Source organism: Podarcis filfolensis (assembly GCF_964270895.1).
Source record: "Podarcis filfolensis genome assembly, chromosome: 14".
Classification (NCBI taxonomy): domain Eukaryota; kingdom Metazoa; phylum Chordata; class Lepidosauria; order Squamata; family Lacertidae; genus Podarcis; species Podarcis filfolensis.
The window spans coordinates 21,194,787-21,210,203 of NC_139616.1; the positions used below are offsets into that span (position 1 = coordinate 21,194,787).

The 15,417-nt window shown below is 45.2% G+C and overlaps 1 protein-coding gene and 1 long non-coding RNA gene across 2 annotated transcripts in view; one reads left to right on the top strand and one right to left on the bottom strand.

Moving 5' to 3' along the window:
- The window catches only part of IGF1R (insulin like growth factor 1 receptor), a 185,471-nt gene that overhangs the window by 127,307 nt on the left and 42,747 nt on the right, over nucleotides 1-15,417 (top strand). The window contains exons 4-7 of the mRNA XM_083586238.1: nucleotides 2,439-2,584; nucleotides 8,914-9,058; nucleotides 12,474-12,688; nucleotides 15,259-15,385. Coding sequence (XP_083442364.1) covers nucleotides 2,439-2,584; nucleotides 8,914-9,058; nucleotides 12,474-12,688; nucleotides 15,259-15,385 — 633 coding nt within the window. The remainder of the gene's footprint in view (nucleotides 1-2,438; nucleotides 2,585-8,913; nucleotides 9,059-12,473; nucleotides 12,689-15,258; nucleotides 15,386-15,417) is intronic.
- The window catches only part of LOC310749837, an 807,599-nt gene that overhangs the window by 14,488 nt on the left and 777,694 nt on the right, over nucleotides 1-15,417 (bottom strand). The gene's annotated exons all lie outside the window — the stretch shown is intronic.

Below are 15,417 nucleotides of genomic sequence, written 5' to 3' on the forward strand. Positions count from 1 at the left end.
AACTTTTTTATTGCAGGAACATAACAGGGTTGGAGTAAGATGAGGGTCTTTTGTTATTTCCCTGGGAAAGAGGGTTTGACTGTTAAACCACCTTAACAAACTTCAGCTTTCTAAGGAGGAGAAGGGGAGGGGACTCCTAACAACTATCAGCACCCTTAAAAACACTACAACTCCCAGGATTCTTTGGAGGAATCTATGACTGTTAAAAGCAATATAGTAGTGCTTTAAGTGTGTTGTGCCCATGAGGCAAGTTGAACAATCCATGGACAGGTATTCTTCCACTGCAGATCAACTTATTGTGTGCAGACTACTTCCTCTGCATTGCAGTCAATGAGTAATGAAAATCTGTGTGAACTTGCCCCTAAATCCCTTTAGCATTGTAGCATGTGTTTCGTTTTTAAACCTTTGGCCAAAGAGCTTGGGTGACAAATTTCGGAGGGATGACCATGATAGTCTGTTGCAGCAAAAAGAGACAGACTAACTTAATGGGTCAGAAGTGGGCCCAGAATCTTACTTTGTTGGGTGCAAGACAAATAAAACTTTGGCATTCTCCTGAGAGGATGGTTATATAAATAAAGACCACCCTTCCTCTGGAACTTTTTTTTTTAAAGAAGTTCTGTGGAGTGTTTGCCTTTATTTGTTCAGCAATTTCATTTCCTGTTGACATCTGACTTCTCATGTTTTTTTAATGTTAATTTATCCAAACAAACCTTCCTCTGGCCCCCCAAAGAGATCCTAGTTTATATACAGGTGCAAAGTACTGATCTTTGCCCCTAATTTAGAAACCCAGTGTTTACTGGGAAAAGTTTTTTCCTTGCTGCCTCTGACTACTTGAGTTTTCAGGTGATTAAAAACACTCATAAAAAGCATAAGCCTCTTTATCTGAGCCTCTGTGTGGTAATGGAGAAGATGGGAAGTGGTGAATTGAAAGCCAATGAAATTTGTAGTGTCCCCTCCTTCCTTCACCACTTGCCTTCCCATGATTAGCACTAATAGCGGCAAGGGAAGGGGTGGTAATTATTGGTGTGTTTACTTTTAATGGTTTCTGGCATGCACCAACAGGGCCATGTACTGAGAGTGCTTGAAATAAGTATGAGGATCAATCAATCATTGGTTTGTCTTTGTTTTTGATTACGTATTCTGTGTTTCTATGTTATAACCTGCAGGTATAGGGCGGTATACAAATTTAATAAATAAATGAATTGGTATGCTGCTTTTCCAAAGTTCAAACCATGCTCAAGGTGGCTTACAACATATAAAACATTACATAATTCCAAATGTAGCAATAGTAGTCAGAAACAATAAACAAAACTTCAAGTATACAACCAGATTGGACAATTTCCACATAAACCATAAGATCTGAAATAAAAGTTACAAAAAAATTAACAGCAACAACACACCCACACCCACCACCCTGCAGCGCTGCCTCCTAAACAATGCCTCAGCCCAAGATTCTGTTCAGCAGCCTCAGCTTTTGTAGCTGGAGTCAGTCAGGGCCCCACCCTTCCAGGCCAGGTGGGGAAAGGCCTGCAAGGCAGGGAGCAGTTCTTCCAGGACTTACAGGCAGTGACTGGAAAAGTGCATCTTATAGCCATGATAGCTATATTACCTTCATGACTAAAAACTGGCGGCTTACGAGAAGGTGACCCTCTATAAAGAGGAGAAAGATTGAAAGTTTTCAAATACCGTATTTTTCGCACCATAGGACGCACCGGACAATAGGACGCACCTTGTTTTAGAGGGGGGAGAACAAGAAAAAAAAAATCTCCCCCTCTCTGCCCAGCACCCCTTCAGCGAAGCGGCAGGAGGCGCTGCACAGAGAGGGAGAGAATTTCCCCCCTCTTGTTTTCCCCCTCTAAAACAAGGTGCCGTTTAAGGTGCGTTCAGTCGCCTTCAGGCGGCTACCTTGGAAGCCTGGAGAGCGAGAGGGGTCGGTGCGCACCGACCCCTCTCGCTCTCCAGGCTTCAGGTTCCTTTCAACCTGCTCTTTGGGGCTGGCGGGGGGAAGCCCACCACCAGCCCCAAAGAGCAGGTCAGGGAGCAGCGGAAAGGTGCAGCGGAGAGGCTCCTTCCATAGCCGTGCGTCACCTCTCCAGCTGGGAGAGGGTCGCGGGGCTATGGCGTCTTTGCTCCATAGGACGCACACACATTTCCCCTTCATTTTTGAAGGGGAAAAAGTGCGTCCTATAGAGCGAAAAATACGGTATATGGACTTCTTGCCATATATTTGAATGTTCCACCACTTCCTCCTCCCCTTCCTCTCTCCTCCCTCATTAAATGTGCACACAGAACATAATTGTTTTGATTTATTATGGTTTATCTTGTGTTGTTTGACCATTGTTTTGTTTTCCCTTCTTGGGGAAGTTCAATTAAAAAAACCTATTGATTGAAAAATGGCAGGTTTTTGCTGATTATTTGTTGCCCTTCTCTCCTGACAGCATGTTCTGCAGCCCTTGCGAAGGACCCTGCCCCAAGGTGTGCTCCTTTGAAAAGACGATAACCATTGACTCTGTCACGTCAGCAGAGTTGTTACAAGGATGCACAGAAATCAAAGGGAGCCTCGTTATCAACATCCGCCGTGGAAGTAAGAAACAGTTTCTGTTCGCTTGCTTGCATATGTTTGTGTGTGTGTGTTTAATCATCATCACTCCTATTTTTCTCCCTTGCTCTCTTAGAATGGCAGTGGTGCCTACCTGAGAGGTGCCGGAACTGAGCTCCTGTGAGCTCTGGCTGAAAAAACACTACAATTGTTTGAGAAACGTCTCCATTTTGGATACCTTACAAATAATGCAAGCTTCTTAAAAAAAAAAAGTTTCCCCTTTTTAATGGTTTGTTTTTATTTTGTCTTGTTTATAAAAAGCAACAAGCTATGCAGAAGGATGGTAAAGTAGTCCTTTAAAAGAAATGGAATAATGCTTGCTTGGTGGAATGCAGGCCATTTGGGAGAGCTACTTGCTAAAGCAGGTATAGGGAGGGAGGGAGGAGAGGAAGCATCCTCTGCCTTCAAACAGTCGGCAGACCGCAGGCAAGTTGAGTCTCCTGCCCTCTCCATTGGCATGGACTTCCCCCTTTCATCTCTGCGTTACAACACCTCCTGCCTCACCAGCAGAGTTTCTCTAATAATTACAGGGACTTCCCGCCTTCCTCCATTGCATCAGTAAGGAAAATGAGAAGATTCCACTTGCCTGGAGCGCCTTAGCCAAATGGCCAGGGAGAATATTTAGCATTTCCATTTTGATTGTTATTGGGAGCCCGAAATCTGCAAGATTGCTTATGGGCAACTTTTCAGCTTGTAACAAAGTTTCTAGCTCTCATGAGTGGTAGAATGGTTTGGTAATCTCATGAATCGTATTGTATTTTAACTTTTAATGTATTGCTTATATATTCAAAGCTTGCTTACTTTCGTTTATTTTTAAAATTGTCTAGGCCAGTGCAGTAAATTTGATGATGATGATGATGAAAAACTACATTGTGCTTATCTTTCCTGGTCCACCTCTCAGTTTATTTGGCTTCCCACCATGAATATAAGTATTTGGAAGTTTGATTGCTGGAACAGAATAAAATGTGTATGGGAAGCTTACACACACACACACGTACGTACGTACGTACGTACGTACGCCAGCCAATAGGCTAAATCCACATACTTCTTACAGTTGAATTTTGTATTAGTTTGATCAGGGTAGAATGGCCTTCACCAAACTACTCTATAGGTGCCTACAAATCCCATACATCCCAGCCACCATTAGAACTCAGTGGTTTCTGACAATGGAAATTTTAGTCCAAAACATCCAGAGGGCACCAGATTGGGGAAGGCTGGAATAGAATATACAGAGTGTGGAGAGGAGCTCTTTTGTTCCACAATTGTTCAGACAATTACTGCCTTCTTAGATAAGGGAAATGAATTCACAGTATGACCTTGAAGGAGGGGATACTGAGAAAGGGCCACATTCACAACCATATATTTAAAGCACCATGATACCACTTTAAACAGCTGTAGCTTCCTCCAAAGGATTCTGGGAGCTGTAGTTTAAGGGTTTTATAATAGTTTAGGCTGGCCATATTTCAAAAAGTAAAATTCCTGACACCCCCTTTCTTTTGAAAGAAAGATAGGACACATTTTCCAACTTCAACTCTTTCTTTCTTTCTTTCTTTCTTTCTTTCTTTCTTTCTTTCTTTCTTTCTTTCTTTCTTTCTTTTTCTTTCTTTCTTTCTTTCTTTCTTTCTTTCTTTCTTTCTTTCTTTCCTTCCTTCCTTCCTTCCTTCCTTCCTTCCTTCCTTCCTTCCTTCCTTTTCCCCACAGGGGAAAGGGGGCAGTGGCACAGCCTCCTCCCCCCCAAAAAACCAACCCCCCCACCCCCAGTGTCTTCAAGTGCTGCTTCTTCCTCCTCCTCCTCCTCCTCTTCCTCCTCCTCTTCTTCTTCTTCCACCAGGGAGAAAAGAAATGGAGATTCCCTTTTGGGGTCCCGCCCCCGCCCCCCGCTTTGGGAGGGTGGGACTGAGCAAGTAGCTCCCGAGCAAGTAGCCACAGGCGCCCTGTTCCCTTTTAGCCAGGCTCCTCGCCTCCTGCTCTGCATCCTGGAAAGGGGAGTGATTGTCCCCCTCGAGGCAGCAGCTGCTGCAGCTTTGAGAAGGTAATGCAGCGGCTCTTGAGAGAGGAGGAAGGCAGGGACAGGATAACTGAGTTGTCTTTATTTTCCTCTCTGGACGGCTGGTGGGTGCTCAGGGCCGCTCTTGCCCTCTTTCCGCCGTCTTCCATGCTCCTCTCCCCCTCAGTTAGGGCTGTTGCACGTGGGAAGGCATGGGGCGCAAGCGTGCTTTGGGTCTCTGACGTAATGGGAGATATTCTTTCCATTGCTCAGTGGGGGGGGGGACCAGAAATAAATCCCACATTGCCATATGTACGGGAAATTCAGGACATCTCTTAAAATTCAATCCCCCCCCCCCCAGGACATCATTTTAGGCATCAAATTTCATGGCATGTCTGGAATTTTCTGGACATATGGCAAGCCTAGAACCGATTCTCATCCCAGAGCTGCAATTCCCAGAGCTCTCTGTGAAAATTGGATAGATTGCTAAACCACACTGGGAATTGCATAACTGGGAGGGGAATAAGAATCTCCTACCAACTCTCAGCACCCTTAACAAACTATAGCTCCCAGAATTCTTTGGGTGGGGGGAGCCATGACTGTTTAAAAGCGGTATCATAGTACTTTGAATGTCGGGTTTAAATGTGGCCTATGTCTTCAAATCAAATATGGGAACAAAGAGCTGCTGCTGTTTAGAAGCTTGTGGTGTTTCTTCCCCCCCCCCCTTGTTTCTTTTTTAGTTTTTTTTTAAAAATAAGGGTGCATTTTAATGTTGGCACCTCCTTTCGTAGAGACGTTGGGTGGCACGTCTGTGGATTAAGGTATTTGCCCACTGGCAAAGTTTTTCCTGCAGTGTACATGATGCCCTCTTTAAATACTGGCGCCGAAGCTTCCATTCCTGCCCTCCCTGGTGCCATGAGCTGGCCTCACCAAGTACATGTCTTAACAGAATACAAGTGCTTAGTTAACGATTCGTCGGGGTAGTGAATCATACTCTGGGAAGATTCCAACCAATGCTAAACTTTAAAAAGTGTTACTCTTCTTCTCTTTCTTGAAATGTGTGCTTTGTCTTTATTATAAACAAGCAAGGAAGAATCCAGAGAGGAACACTATAATTTTGTCTGTTGCATTGAGCCACATTTCTGCTAGATATTTAAAGGCACCACGATACCACAATAAAGTGGTGGATTCTCTCAAAGAATGATGGGAGCTGCAGTTTGTTAAAGCTGCTGAGAATTGTTAGAAGACTGCAGCTTTCCTCACAGAACTACACTTCCCAGAGTTCCCTGAGAAGAACGATTGGTTGTTAAACCACTCTGGGAACTGTAGTTCTGGGAGGGGAATAAAGGTAAAGGGGCCCCTGACCATTAGGTCCAGTCGTGACCGACTCTGGGGTTGCGGCGCTCATCTCGCTTTATTGGCCGAGGGAGCTGGCGTACAGCTTCCGGGTCATGTGGCTAGCATGACTAAGCCACTTTTGGTGAACCAGAGCAGCGCACGGAAACGCCGTTTACCTTCCTGCCGGAGCGGTACCTATTGATCTACTTGCACTTTGACGTGCTTTCGAACTGCTAGGTTGGCAGGAGCAGGGACCGAGCAACAGGAGCTCACCCCGTCGCGGTTCTGATCCTAACAATTCTCAGCACCCTTAGCAAATGGCACTTCCCATAATTCTTTGGGGGAGCCATGACTGATTTTAAATATATGGTTTGGATGTAGCCTGAGTTCAGCAAGGAACTGTTTTGTGGCTAGTGGAGACAGTTCACTGAGGGTGACTAGGGTATTGTCCCACTAAACTCATTGTGCTCTCAGTCCAACTCTACAATTCTATGATACTGTGGCCTGCCTGTCTTTTTAATTGCCACTACCAGTTCAAGGGTTGACCTTAGTCTCAGGGTTGCCCTTGTAGAACTCAGTAGGGAGGGGTGTGGGGAGAAAACAAGAATTGGTTGATGCTGACCATCATTGGCTCTGGCTCCACCTACTGCTTGGCTCTCTGCCTCCTGCCCTACCAGCCCCAATGGGATCCAGCCTCCACTGATTACAACTTTGCTTCCCTCTGATAGCATTTTCACATCTTTTGAAACAGAACTTTAATTCTGCCTCATGTTGACTGTTAAGTTAGCTCATCGTTTGTCTTAACTGGATCTGCAAGAACAAAATGTCCAAGATAAGAGAGGCAGTTAAAAGCTATAATTTTTGGGGGGAGGGGGTGACATTCCTTTTGGCCTGAGTCATGATACAGCCCCAGAAATACCATAATTCTTTCCCTCTATTTATTTCCCTAAAGCAAAACTTGTGGGAAACCTAAACCTTGCGCTCAAGGAAGTGATAAGCAGCTTTCTTAAAATGTGCTGTAGAGAATCTGTACTCCATTCAGTCTCCTGTTATAAACATGGACCTACTATCCTCCTTATCCTAATGGTACAGGAATAAGGAGGGCTAGTCTGGATGTCAGCTTTGAGTCCAGGCCTATGGTTTTATGCCTGTATGATGGAATTCTCTAGAAAGAGAGGCTACTAAAGCGGTCCAACCAGTCCCTTCATTAAATTAATAGCTGTAGGATATCTCTTTGCATGACTAAAGAGTACAGGCAACTAGTTGCCATAGAAACTACTGTGCTGGAGATGTATCCAGAAGGCAGGCCTTGCCCTGCCTCTTGCCCTGGCTGGAGGTGGTATCCCTGGTATGTGTAGGAGAACAATAAACCTGGGCTAGTCTGATGTGGGCCTGGAGGTGGGCAGACACAGCATCCACAGCTATGGCTTTCAGGGGCCTAAAAACCTAATGAGGAAACAAATGCTACAGTCATACCTTGGGTTGAAGTAGCTTCAAGTTGAGTATTTTCGGGTTGCGCTCCGCAGTGACCCGGAAGTAACAGAACACATTACTTCCTGGTTTCGCCACATGCATAGACGCACATGACCACGCGCATGCGCGGAAGTGGCGAATCGCAACCCGCAAATGCGGGTTGCATTCGCTTCAGGATGCGAATGGGGCTCTGGAACGGATCCCGTTCGCATCCAGAGGTACCACTGTATTGGCACATTAATGACCTGAATCGTCTTTCGTTCTGCTTGTATGTACTGTATGTGTAAATAAAACCATATCTCACAAAGAGAGCACAGTCTCCAGTGAACTTTATTCCAAGGAAACAAAACCTGGAGTATGCTCTGGCACCCCTGAAATCTCTCATTTCTCAGAGATTTTTGGGGTGTGTGTGTGAGGGTGACACTAATTTATTTGGAAATCCAAACATTCCTTTGGAGAGTTATCTAGGTGAAGCTTTCTTAGCACAAGGAGTCTGTTGTGAGTCTGTTGGGGCTTTATCAGAAGGGTTGAGACAGTGGAAATCCTACTATTCCAAATTACCCAATGAAGCTAAGTTGTTCTGGCAGTCCTGGACCTACTTCCAAAGGAAGTTTTACTTCTCACCATGCGTAACTAACTTAAAAGAGTCCACCACTACAGAATGGGATGATGGTCATAAGCTTAGAGGCCATTAAACACAGATTAGACAAATTAATGAAGACCATGAGAGCCAACCTCCAAGAGTAGCAAACCTCTGGATAACTAAAGTTTCTGAACAAATCGGTGATGGGCATTGACCACTATGTCCTGTGTTTGAGAGGAGCCTTACTGGATCAGGCCAGTGGTCCATCTAGTCCAGCATCCTGTTCTCACAGTGGCCAACCAGATGCCTATGAGAAGCCCACAAGCAGGACCTGAGTGCAACAGCAATTCTCCACACTTGCTGTTCCCAACAACTGGTATTCAGAGGCATGCAGCGTCTGACAGCGGAAGTAGAACAATAGCCATTGAGAGTTGTATCCTCCCTTAATTTGTCTAATCCTAAATTGAGTTTACGGACCTTGCATTTTAGAGAAGACCCTGCATAGCTTGAGGTTCCGGGGCCAGAGCTTCTCAGCGGGATGTTTTCTGTTAGCATTAGTATGGTAAAATTTACGTCTGTCCTGGAGCCTAACAGGAGCTGTGGCTTCCTGTATGTTTAAATTTACAACTGCATCAGAAACTCTTGCCAAAGCATTGGCTGTTGAAAGCTCAGAATCTGACGCTGGCACTAGCAGGGTGCATTCATAATGAAGGGAAGGCCATCCGTACTGGCCAGAAACTGACGGTGTAAAATTGTAGCGGTATCTTGATTTGCGTTCCATTTGCCTTGTGTTCGTAGGTAAATCATAAAGGTTGGACTGCTGAACAAGGAGTCTGTATTTAATCAGAGAAGGCAGTCAGTAGTATTCTGATTGGGACAATGAGCAAAAGGAAGCTTCTGAAACTAGCAGTTTTTCTTCAATTCTTCTTTCAGGCAACATTGCCTCGGAACTGGAGAACTTGATGGGCTTGATAGAAACAGTGACTGGCTATGTGAAGATCCGGCATTCCCATGCACTGGTTTCCCTCTCATTTTTGAAGAATCTGCGCTATATCAACGGAGAGGATCAGCTGGAAGGGTGAGCATTTAATTGTCATGTAATGATGTTCTTGTTTCTACTATTTCTTCTGAAAACAGTGCTATTGGAGATACATTCTTTGGCATATATATGTGGTGGTCTCGGTCATGTGCTTGTGGAAGAGGCAAATTTTTCTGTTGGAATGGAAAGAGTACCAGCCACGCAGCAACTAGTTAGTGGTGGCACCATCAATATTATTAAGCCCCCCACTCCAGCTTCTCACCTGGCTTTCCCAAATACATCTATTCAGCCACAAGGCCTAGAAACTTGCTTTAAAAGACCTACACTGAGGTTTCTGTACCACTGCAGCATCCTGTATTATTTACACTGTCTTAAATAATGGCCATGCATGTGAGGCAGAGGTCTTTTGAGACATTTTACTCACTAATTCATGTCTTCTGACACCACTCCTTGTGGTCTCAAACCACAGGGCAATTTCCACCTTTGCACCATATGCGTGCAACAAAATTTATCAGTAGTGGAGGGGAGACAGCATGTCAGAATCTTGCAGGTTGTGGTTGTTTTTGTGGCAGTGGAGTTTGTCTGGGAAATTGCTGTGTATGTTCTCTTTCTCTCTGCTCTCTCCCCCCTCCCCCCCCATTCCTTTGGATTTAAGCTGTGACAGCAGTTAATAAACACAGATTTGGGAAAAACAGTTTGTGAACAAGGTAGCAAGGTCATGGGAAAGGCACCGTATGTGTCTGATTTCTGATTTATCAGGTCTGAAAGGATTATGTTACAGCATGAGGGTTTCTTCACAAGCCTCCCTTTTTTCTCAGGCTGTGCTTTGGTGAGCTTTAAATTCTTAAAATTCCACTATGTGATAGAATAAGCTCGATTCTACATTCGAAAAATCCCACTGTCTCCCTTCCCCGTGAAGATTGCCCTGACGGTGCACTTTGAAAGCAGCAACCAAGTGTTTTTCTTCTTTCTGATCCTGGGATCTACTCTTCTGCCTTGAATAAGGAAAGTGCCTCATACCAAGAGAGACCATTAGCCCATTTAGCATAGTACTGTCTGCACTGGCTGGCAGCAGCTCTTCAGGGTTTCAGACAGGGGACATTCCCACCCCTACCTGGAGATGTTGGAGGACATTTTTCATGTCAGGCTGATTCTCTGCCACTGAGCTAAGGCCATTCTCTTAAGACATGGGTGCATTAAAAAATTGTCAGACCAGTGGTCCATCCAGCCCAGTATCTTCTACACTGACTGGCAGCAGCTTTCCAGGGTTTCCGGCTGGGGACATCCCCAGCTCTCTCTGAAGATGTCTACAGATGAATGCAGCCATACATAAGAAGAACCTGCTTGATGGCCCATCTGTTCCAGGATCCTGTTCTCACAGAGGCCAACCAGATGCCTGTGGGAAATCTTCAAGCAGGATCCAAACACAAGAACTCACAACTCCTGCAGTTTTCGGCAACTTGTATTCAGAAGCATTTCTGCCCCTAAATGTAGAAGCAAAGCACAGCCATCAGGGCCGATGGCCATTGATAGCCTTCTCCTCCATTAATTTGTCATATCCTCTTTAAAAGCCACTATGGGAGTTCCCTAGGCCCTCCAGGTTTCTCTGCCTGACCCTCAGGACCAGCATTCAAAATTCACCAGGCGCATTTTGCACCTGGCTTTTGGCCACTTGCGACCAAGTGAAGAAAGATGCCAGGATGGCGTCTGACAACTCCACCATCTGGAGATGCATGCCTGGGGATCCTGGGATCTTGACTGTTTTCACACATGTAACAACACCTCCTGTAAAATTCTATCTATGATATTTCATCTGCACAATCCTAACCCAATTCCAGGAACCAAAAAGTCATTGAAAAATATGACTTCTGAGACACCTGGCCCCCAAATGGCAACTAGGCATTCTGTTTTGGCAACTGTAACCCTGGTTTAAGGAGCCATTTGGTACGTAGCTTATATATCTGAGTTTCGGTGCGCGTCTCTGCTCCTTCACATGCAGCTGCTGGGTGACCTTGGGCCAGTCACAATTCTCTGAAGTCTCTCAGCCCCACTCACCTCACAGAGTGTTTGTTGTGGGGGAGGAAGGGAAAGGAGAATGTTAGCCGCTTTGAGACTCCTTAGGGTAATGATAAAGCGGGATATCAAATCCAAACTCCTCCTCCTCCTCCTCCTCCTCCTCCTCCTCCTCTTCCTCTTCTTCTTATTCATTCACACTCTCCTTGAGTGCTGGAATGTGACTGGAATGTGCCCTTGAAGTCTCATAATGCCTCACACTTTTATGGATGGAGGATAGAAACTGGCCTACTGGTGGAAAGTAGCATTTATATTCATTGCTATGCCCTCTTTAGCCTCTGGCCCTACCTAATCCTGACATGTGGTCCCCAGGAGGTTGCCCAGAAGATAATATAGTCCTCAAATTGGAAAAGGTTTGTTGGCCCTTGATTTAACGGTGCAGCCCTCTGCCACCCATTCTTACCAGTGTGGAAACAAGTAACCTGCAAGCAGTACTGTCTACCAGCTAAACACATAGCCATGCCCGCATGTTTCTCAGGGTACTCTGCCGCATATAGTTTCTGAAGACGTGTTTGTTTCTATTCCTTGCAATAAAGGTGTTGTTGCAGAAGTGTCTGGGCATGGTACTATGGCCATGTTTTTCAGAAACGTGAAAGATAAATCTTGTAAACAAATCCTTCAAAGTTTCCAGTCCACAAGGGGGTTATTCATTCACATACTTGTATTTCTAAATCAGTCATTTGCAGGCAAAAAGAAAGGGAGGGGAAACCAGCTTTTATCCTTTTATTTCCTGAAGGCAATGCTTCACTTTCCAGGGACGATTAGACAAGTGCCTCTGTTTACAAGGCTACAGCAAAAATCCTAGTTTGACTTTTGGGCCATTACTGCGCCTTTAGATTCTGGATGCTTCAGGAGAAGCAAGCAAAAGCACATCCTTTGGGTGCAGAAGGTTCCAGTTCAGTCCCTGGCAACTCCAAGTAGGACTGGGAAAACCTCAGTGTCTGACACGCAAGAGAGCTGCTGCAAGCTGACATTGACAATGCTAGGCTATATGGACCAGCGGTCTGATTCTGTGTAAAGAAGTTCCCTATGTTTCTGGAGCCCCAATGGTAATTAGTGCACTATTCCTTAGTGGCATTGGATGCCTGCAATGCACAGCACTCTCCAAAGTGCCTCTTAATCTGCTGTTGCAGCTTTTCTAGGGTGGGGGAAGTCACTCCCTCCGAGCATCAGTGATTCTTGTGGGGGTTCTCCCTAGCAGAGCAAAGAGTGCCCCCCCACTTGTGTGGATTGTCAGCCTTGTAAGCTCCCTACTGTAATGTTCATTTGTTTTATTTGCAGGGAGGCAACAAGCAGAACAGAAAATGTGTACAGTTGTTGGCAAAGACTGGTTTTGCTTTCAAAACATTCCTGTCCTCACCCTCCCTTATTTTTTTTATAGGAATTACTCATTTTATGTTCTGGACAACCAAAACCTGCAACAGCTATGGGACTGGAGCCATCACAACCTGACCATAAAGGAAGGCAAGATGTACTTTGCTTTTAATCCCAGACTCTGTGTTTCGGAGATCCAGGATATGGAGAGGGTTACTGGAACCAAAGACCGGCAGAGTAAAGGCGACATAAATCCAAGGAACAACGGAGAGAAAGCGTCCTGTACGTACAGGAAGTATAAGATAATGATGATTCTGTTACTTTTGTTACAGTTGCAATTAATGAAAGTTGTTAGTTCTTGTGCAAATACTCTCCAAGTGCCTTGCAATATATTTAAAAACAGAAGTAAAAAAATTACATTATACTAGAAACACATTTACACAAAAACACATGCAATTCATTAAAAGTACACAAAGCAGTCCCATAGTAGCAGAAAGCTTCAGTAGCACCCTAGCACCAGACAACATCATTGTACTGCATCGAAAACCTGGGAAGGAAAAAAAAAAGTTAAGTTTTTCCCTGGTGCCAGAAAACCAGGCATCTCACTGAGGAGTGTGTTCCACAAAAAGGCAACCACATTCAGCTCAGGATTGTCTACATTAAATGGCAGTGTCTCTTTCAGACAGGAGAATTGTGCAGCCCTAACTAGAGGTGTTGGGTCCTTCTGCATTCACTGCCACTGAATTGCTGGCGCTTTCCTGGTTTCTGGTCCTCATTTAAAGACAGGCCTGCTTTTTTGTTGAGTGGGCAGTGGGCTCATGAGCCCTAGATGAATAACAGGTGCCTGGACTGCTGCTGCTGCTACCACTGCCACCAAATCTCATGCCAGCCTTTGTTTGTTTCTTAAAACACACACAAACACACAAAAGAGCTTTCTGACTTGCTCGCCTTCCATGCAGAGAGAGAGAGAGAGAGAGAGAGACTCCTCAAACAAGCTAAATGGGCTTTGAAATGCTGGCAGTTTTTTGAGCCAGAATACAAAAGGGATGAAGCACTGGTAGTTCTCTTGAGATTTGCAAGCTTCTTTTTAGAAACAACAGAAGCAAAGCAAGCAAGAACCTGCTTCCCTGTTTGACATTCTGCATGCTGGATTCTCTATGCAAGAATTAAGGGTCTTTTAAAAAAAAAAACAACATACACAAGCACACACATCCCTTTTTGTTTTGAATTGGATGGCTTTGGAAGATGAGGAAAAAAGTCGCCTGTTCACTTGAACAGTGAGCTTGGCGCTCTAGACAAACCCAGCCGTCCCCAGTGCCAGGTAGGACTGGTCTGGAGGATAGGGTGTCCCCTCCCCTGCCTGATGAGTCTGAAGACTCGAGAATCCAGCATGTCTCAGCTGGAGGGAGGTGCTATCCCGGGAGGTAAGAACTTCCTTACATGAACAGAAGTTCATAGTAAACAAGCTTCCGATTTAACTTGGCAGGGATTGGCTGAATCACTTAATATGAAACATATAAAGAATAGGTCTGGGTGATAAATTGATATAGTGTCCAAAACTGGTTTGAAGACCATATCGTGATAACGGTTTTAGCATTTTTGACCTGGAAGTATTGCAAATCATGGTGTATGTGTGCACACGCACTATGCAAAAATCGCAATGCAGGAAAAATGTGAAGCCAGCCAATGCTCCTACATAGCTCCATCCTCATTTCAGACATTGTGGTATATCAGTATATTGTGATATTTAGCTGGTGGCGTGGGTGGCGCTGTGGTCTAAACCACAGAGCCTAGGACTTGCCGATCAGAAGGTCGGCAGTTCAAATCCCTGTGACGGGGTGAGCTCCTGTTGCTCGGTCTCCCTGCTCCTGCCCACCTAGCAGTTTGAAAGCACGTCAAAGTGCAAGTAGATCAATAGGTACCACTCCGGCGGGAAGGTAAACGGCGTTTCTGTGCGCTGCTCTGGTTCGCCAGAAGCGGCTTAGTCATGCTGGCCACATGACCCGGAAGCTGTACGCCAGCTCCCTCGGCCAATAAAGCGAGATGAGTGCCGCAACCCCAGAGTCGGTCACGAATGGACCTTATGGTCAGGGGTCCCTTTACCTTTGCTATATCATGATGTTGAAAACCAGATATCGTCTTTCCCTAGTTGGGAAGCTCTTGGTGTTGAAGGACTTTGAAGCAGGGAAGGAGAACCCATTTCAACTCAAGGGCCATATTACCTTCTTGGCAACATTCTGGTGGCCACATGTCAGCGGTGGGTGAGGCTGGAAGCAACAATAGGCAGGTTAGAGAATGTGAAATTTTCCCTTGTACAGACAGCTAGTTTTGTCCAGCCAGGCAAAAACACTCAACGCAAAGCAGGGCTGGTGTGGGGTGTGGCCTGAATAGAATCTTGAGGTCCTGACAAAGAAGCATTCAGGCCTGCATTTGGTTACCAGGCCTGAGGTTCCTCATCCCTACCTGTATAAGGCTGATTTACACATTCACATTCCTATGGGGGGGGAGTGCATTTGTGCTTACAGGAATGTTTTACCTGTCACACCTTAAGTGCCAGACAGCCCCCACCCCAGGCCTCTCACTGCAGGAGAAGACAAAGACCATAACCCCCCTAATCTCCAGTCAGTTTTAGCAGTGGAAAACTCTTCGGAAAGTAGGGTGATCCATGATATTCCTGCGTGTGAGTAGACCGTAAGTGCCGCTCTGCCAGTTTGTAGCCTGCGCTACTAAAAAGTAAAAGCAGAACAATGATAGAATTAGAAATTAAGTTGGAACCTAACAAAAATCCTTGCATGTGTTAACACTTACATATTTGTGACGCTTCAGCTCACTTGCTGTCCTGCATTTTTCAGGTGAAAGCCACATTCTGAAATTCATTTCCAACACAACCAGGAAGAATCGGATCATGCTAACCTGGGAACAGTATCGCCCCAAAGACTACAGAGATCTGATTAGCTTCACTGTTTATTACAAAGAGGCGTGAGTATGCACATCTCCAGATGATACCACTT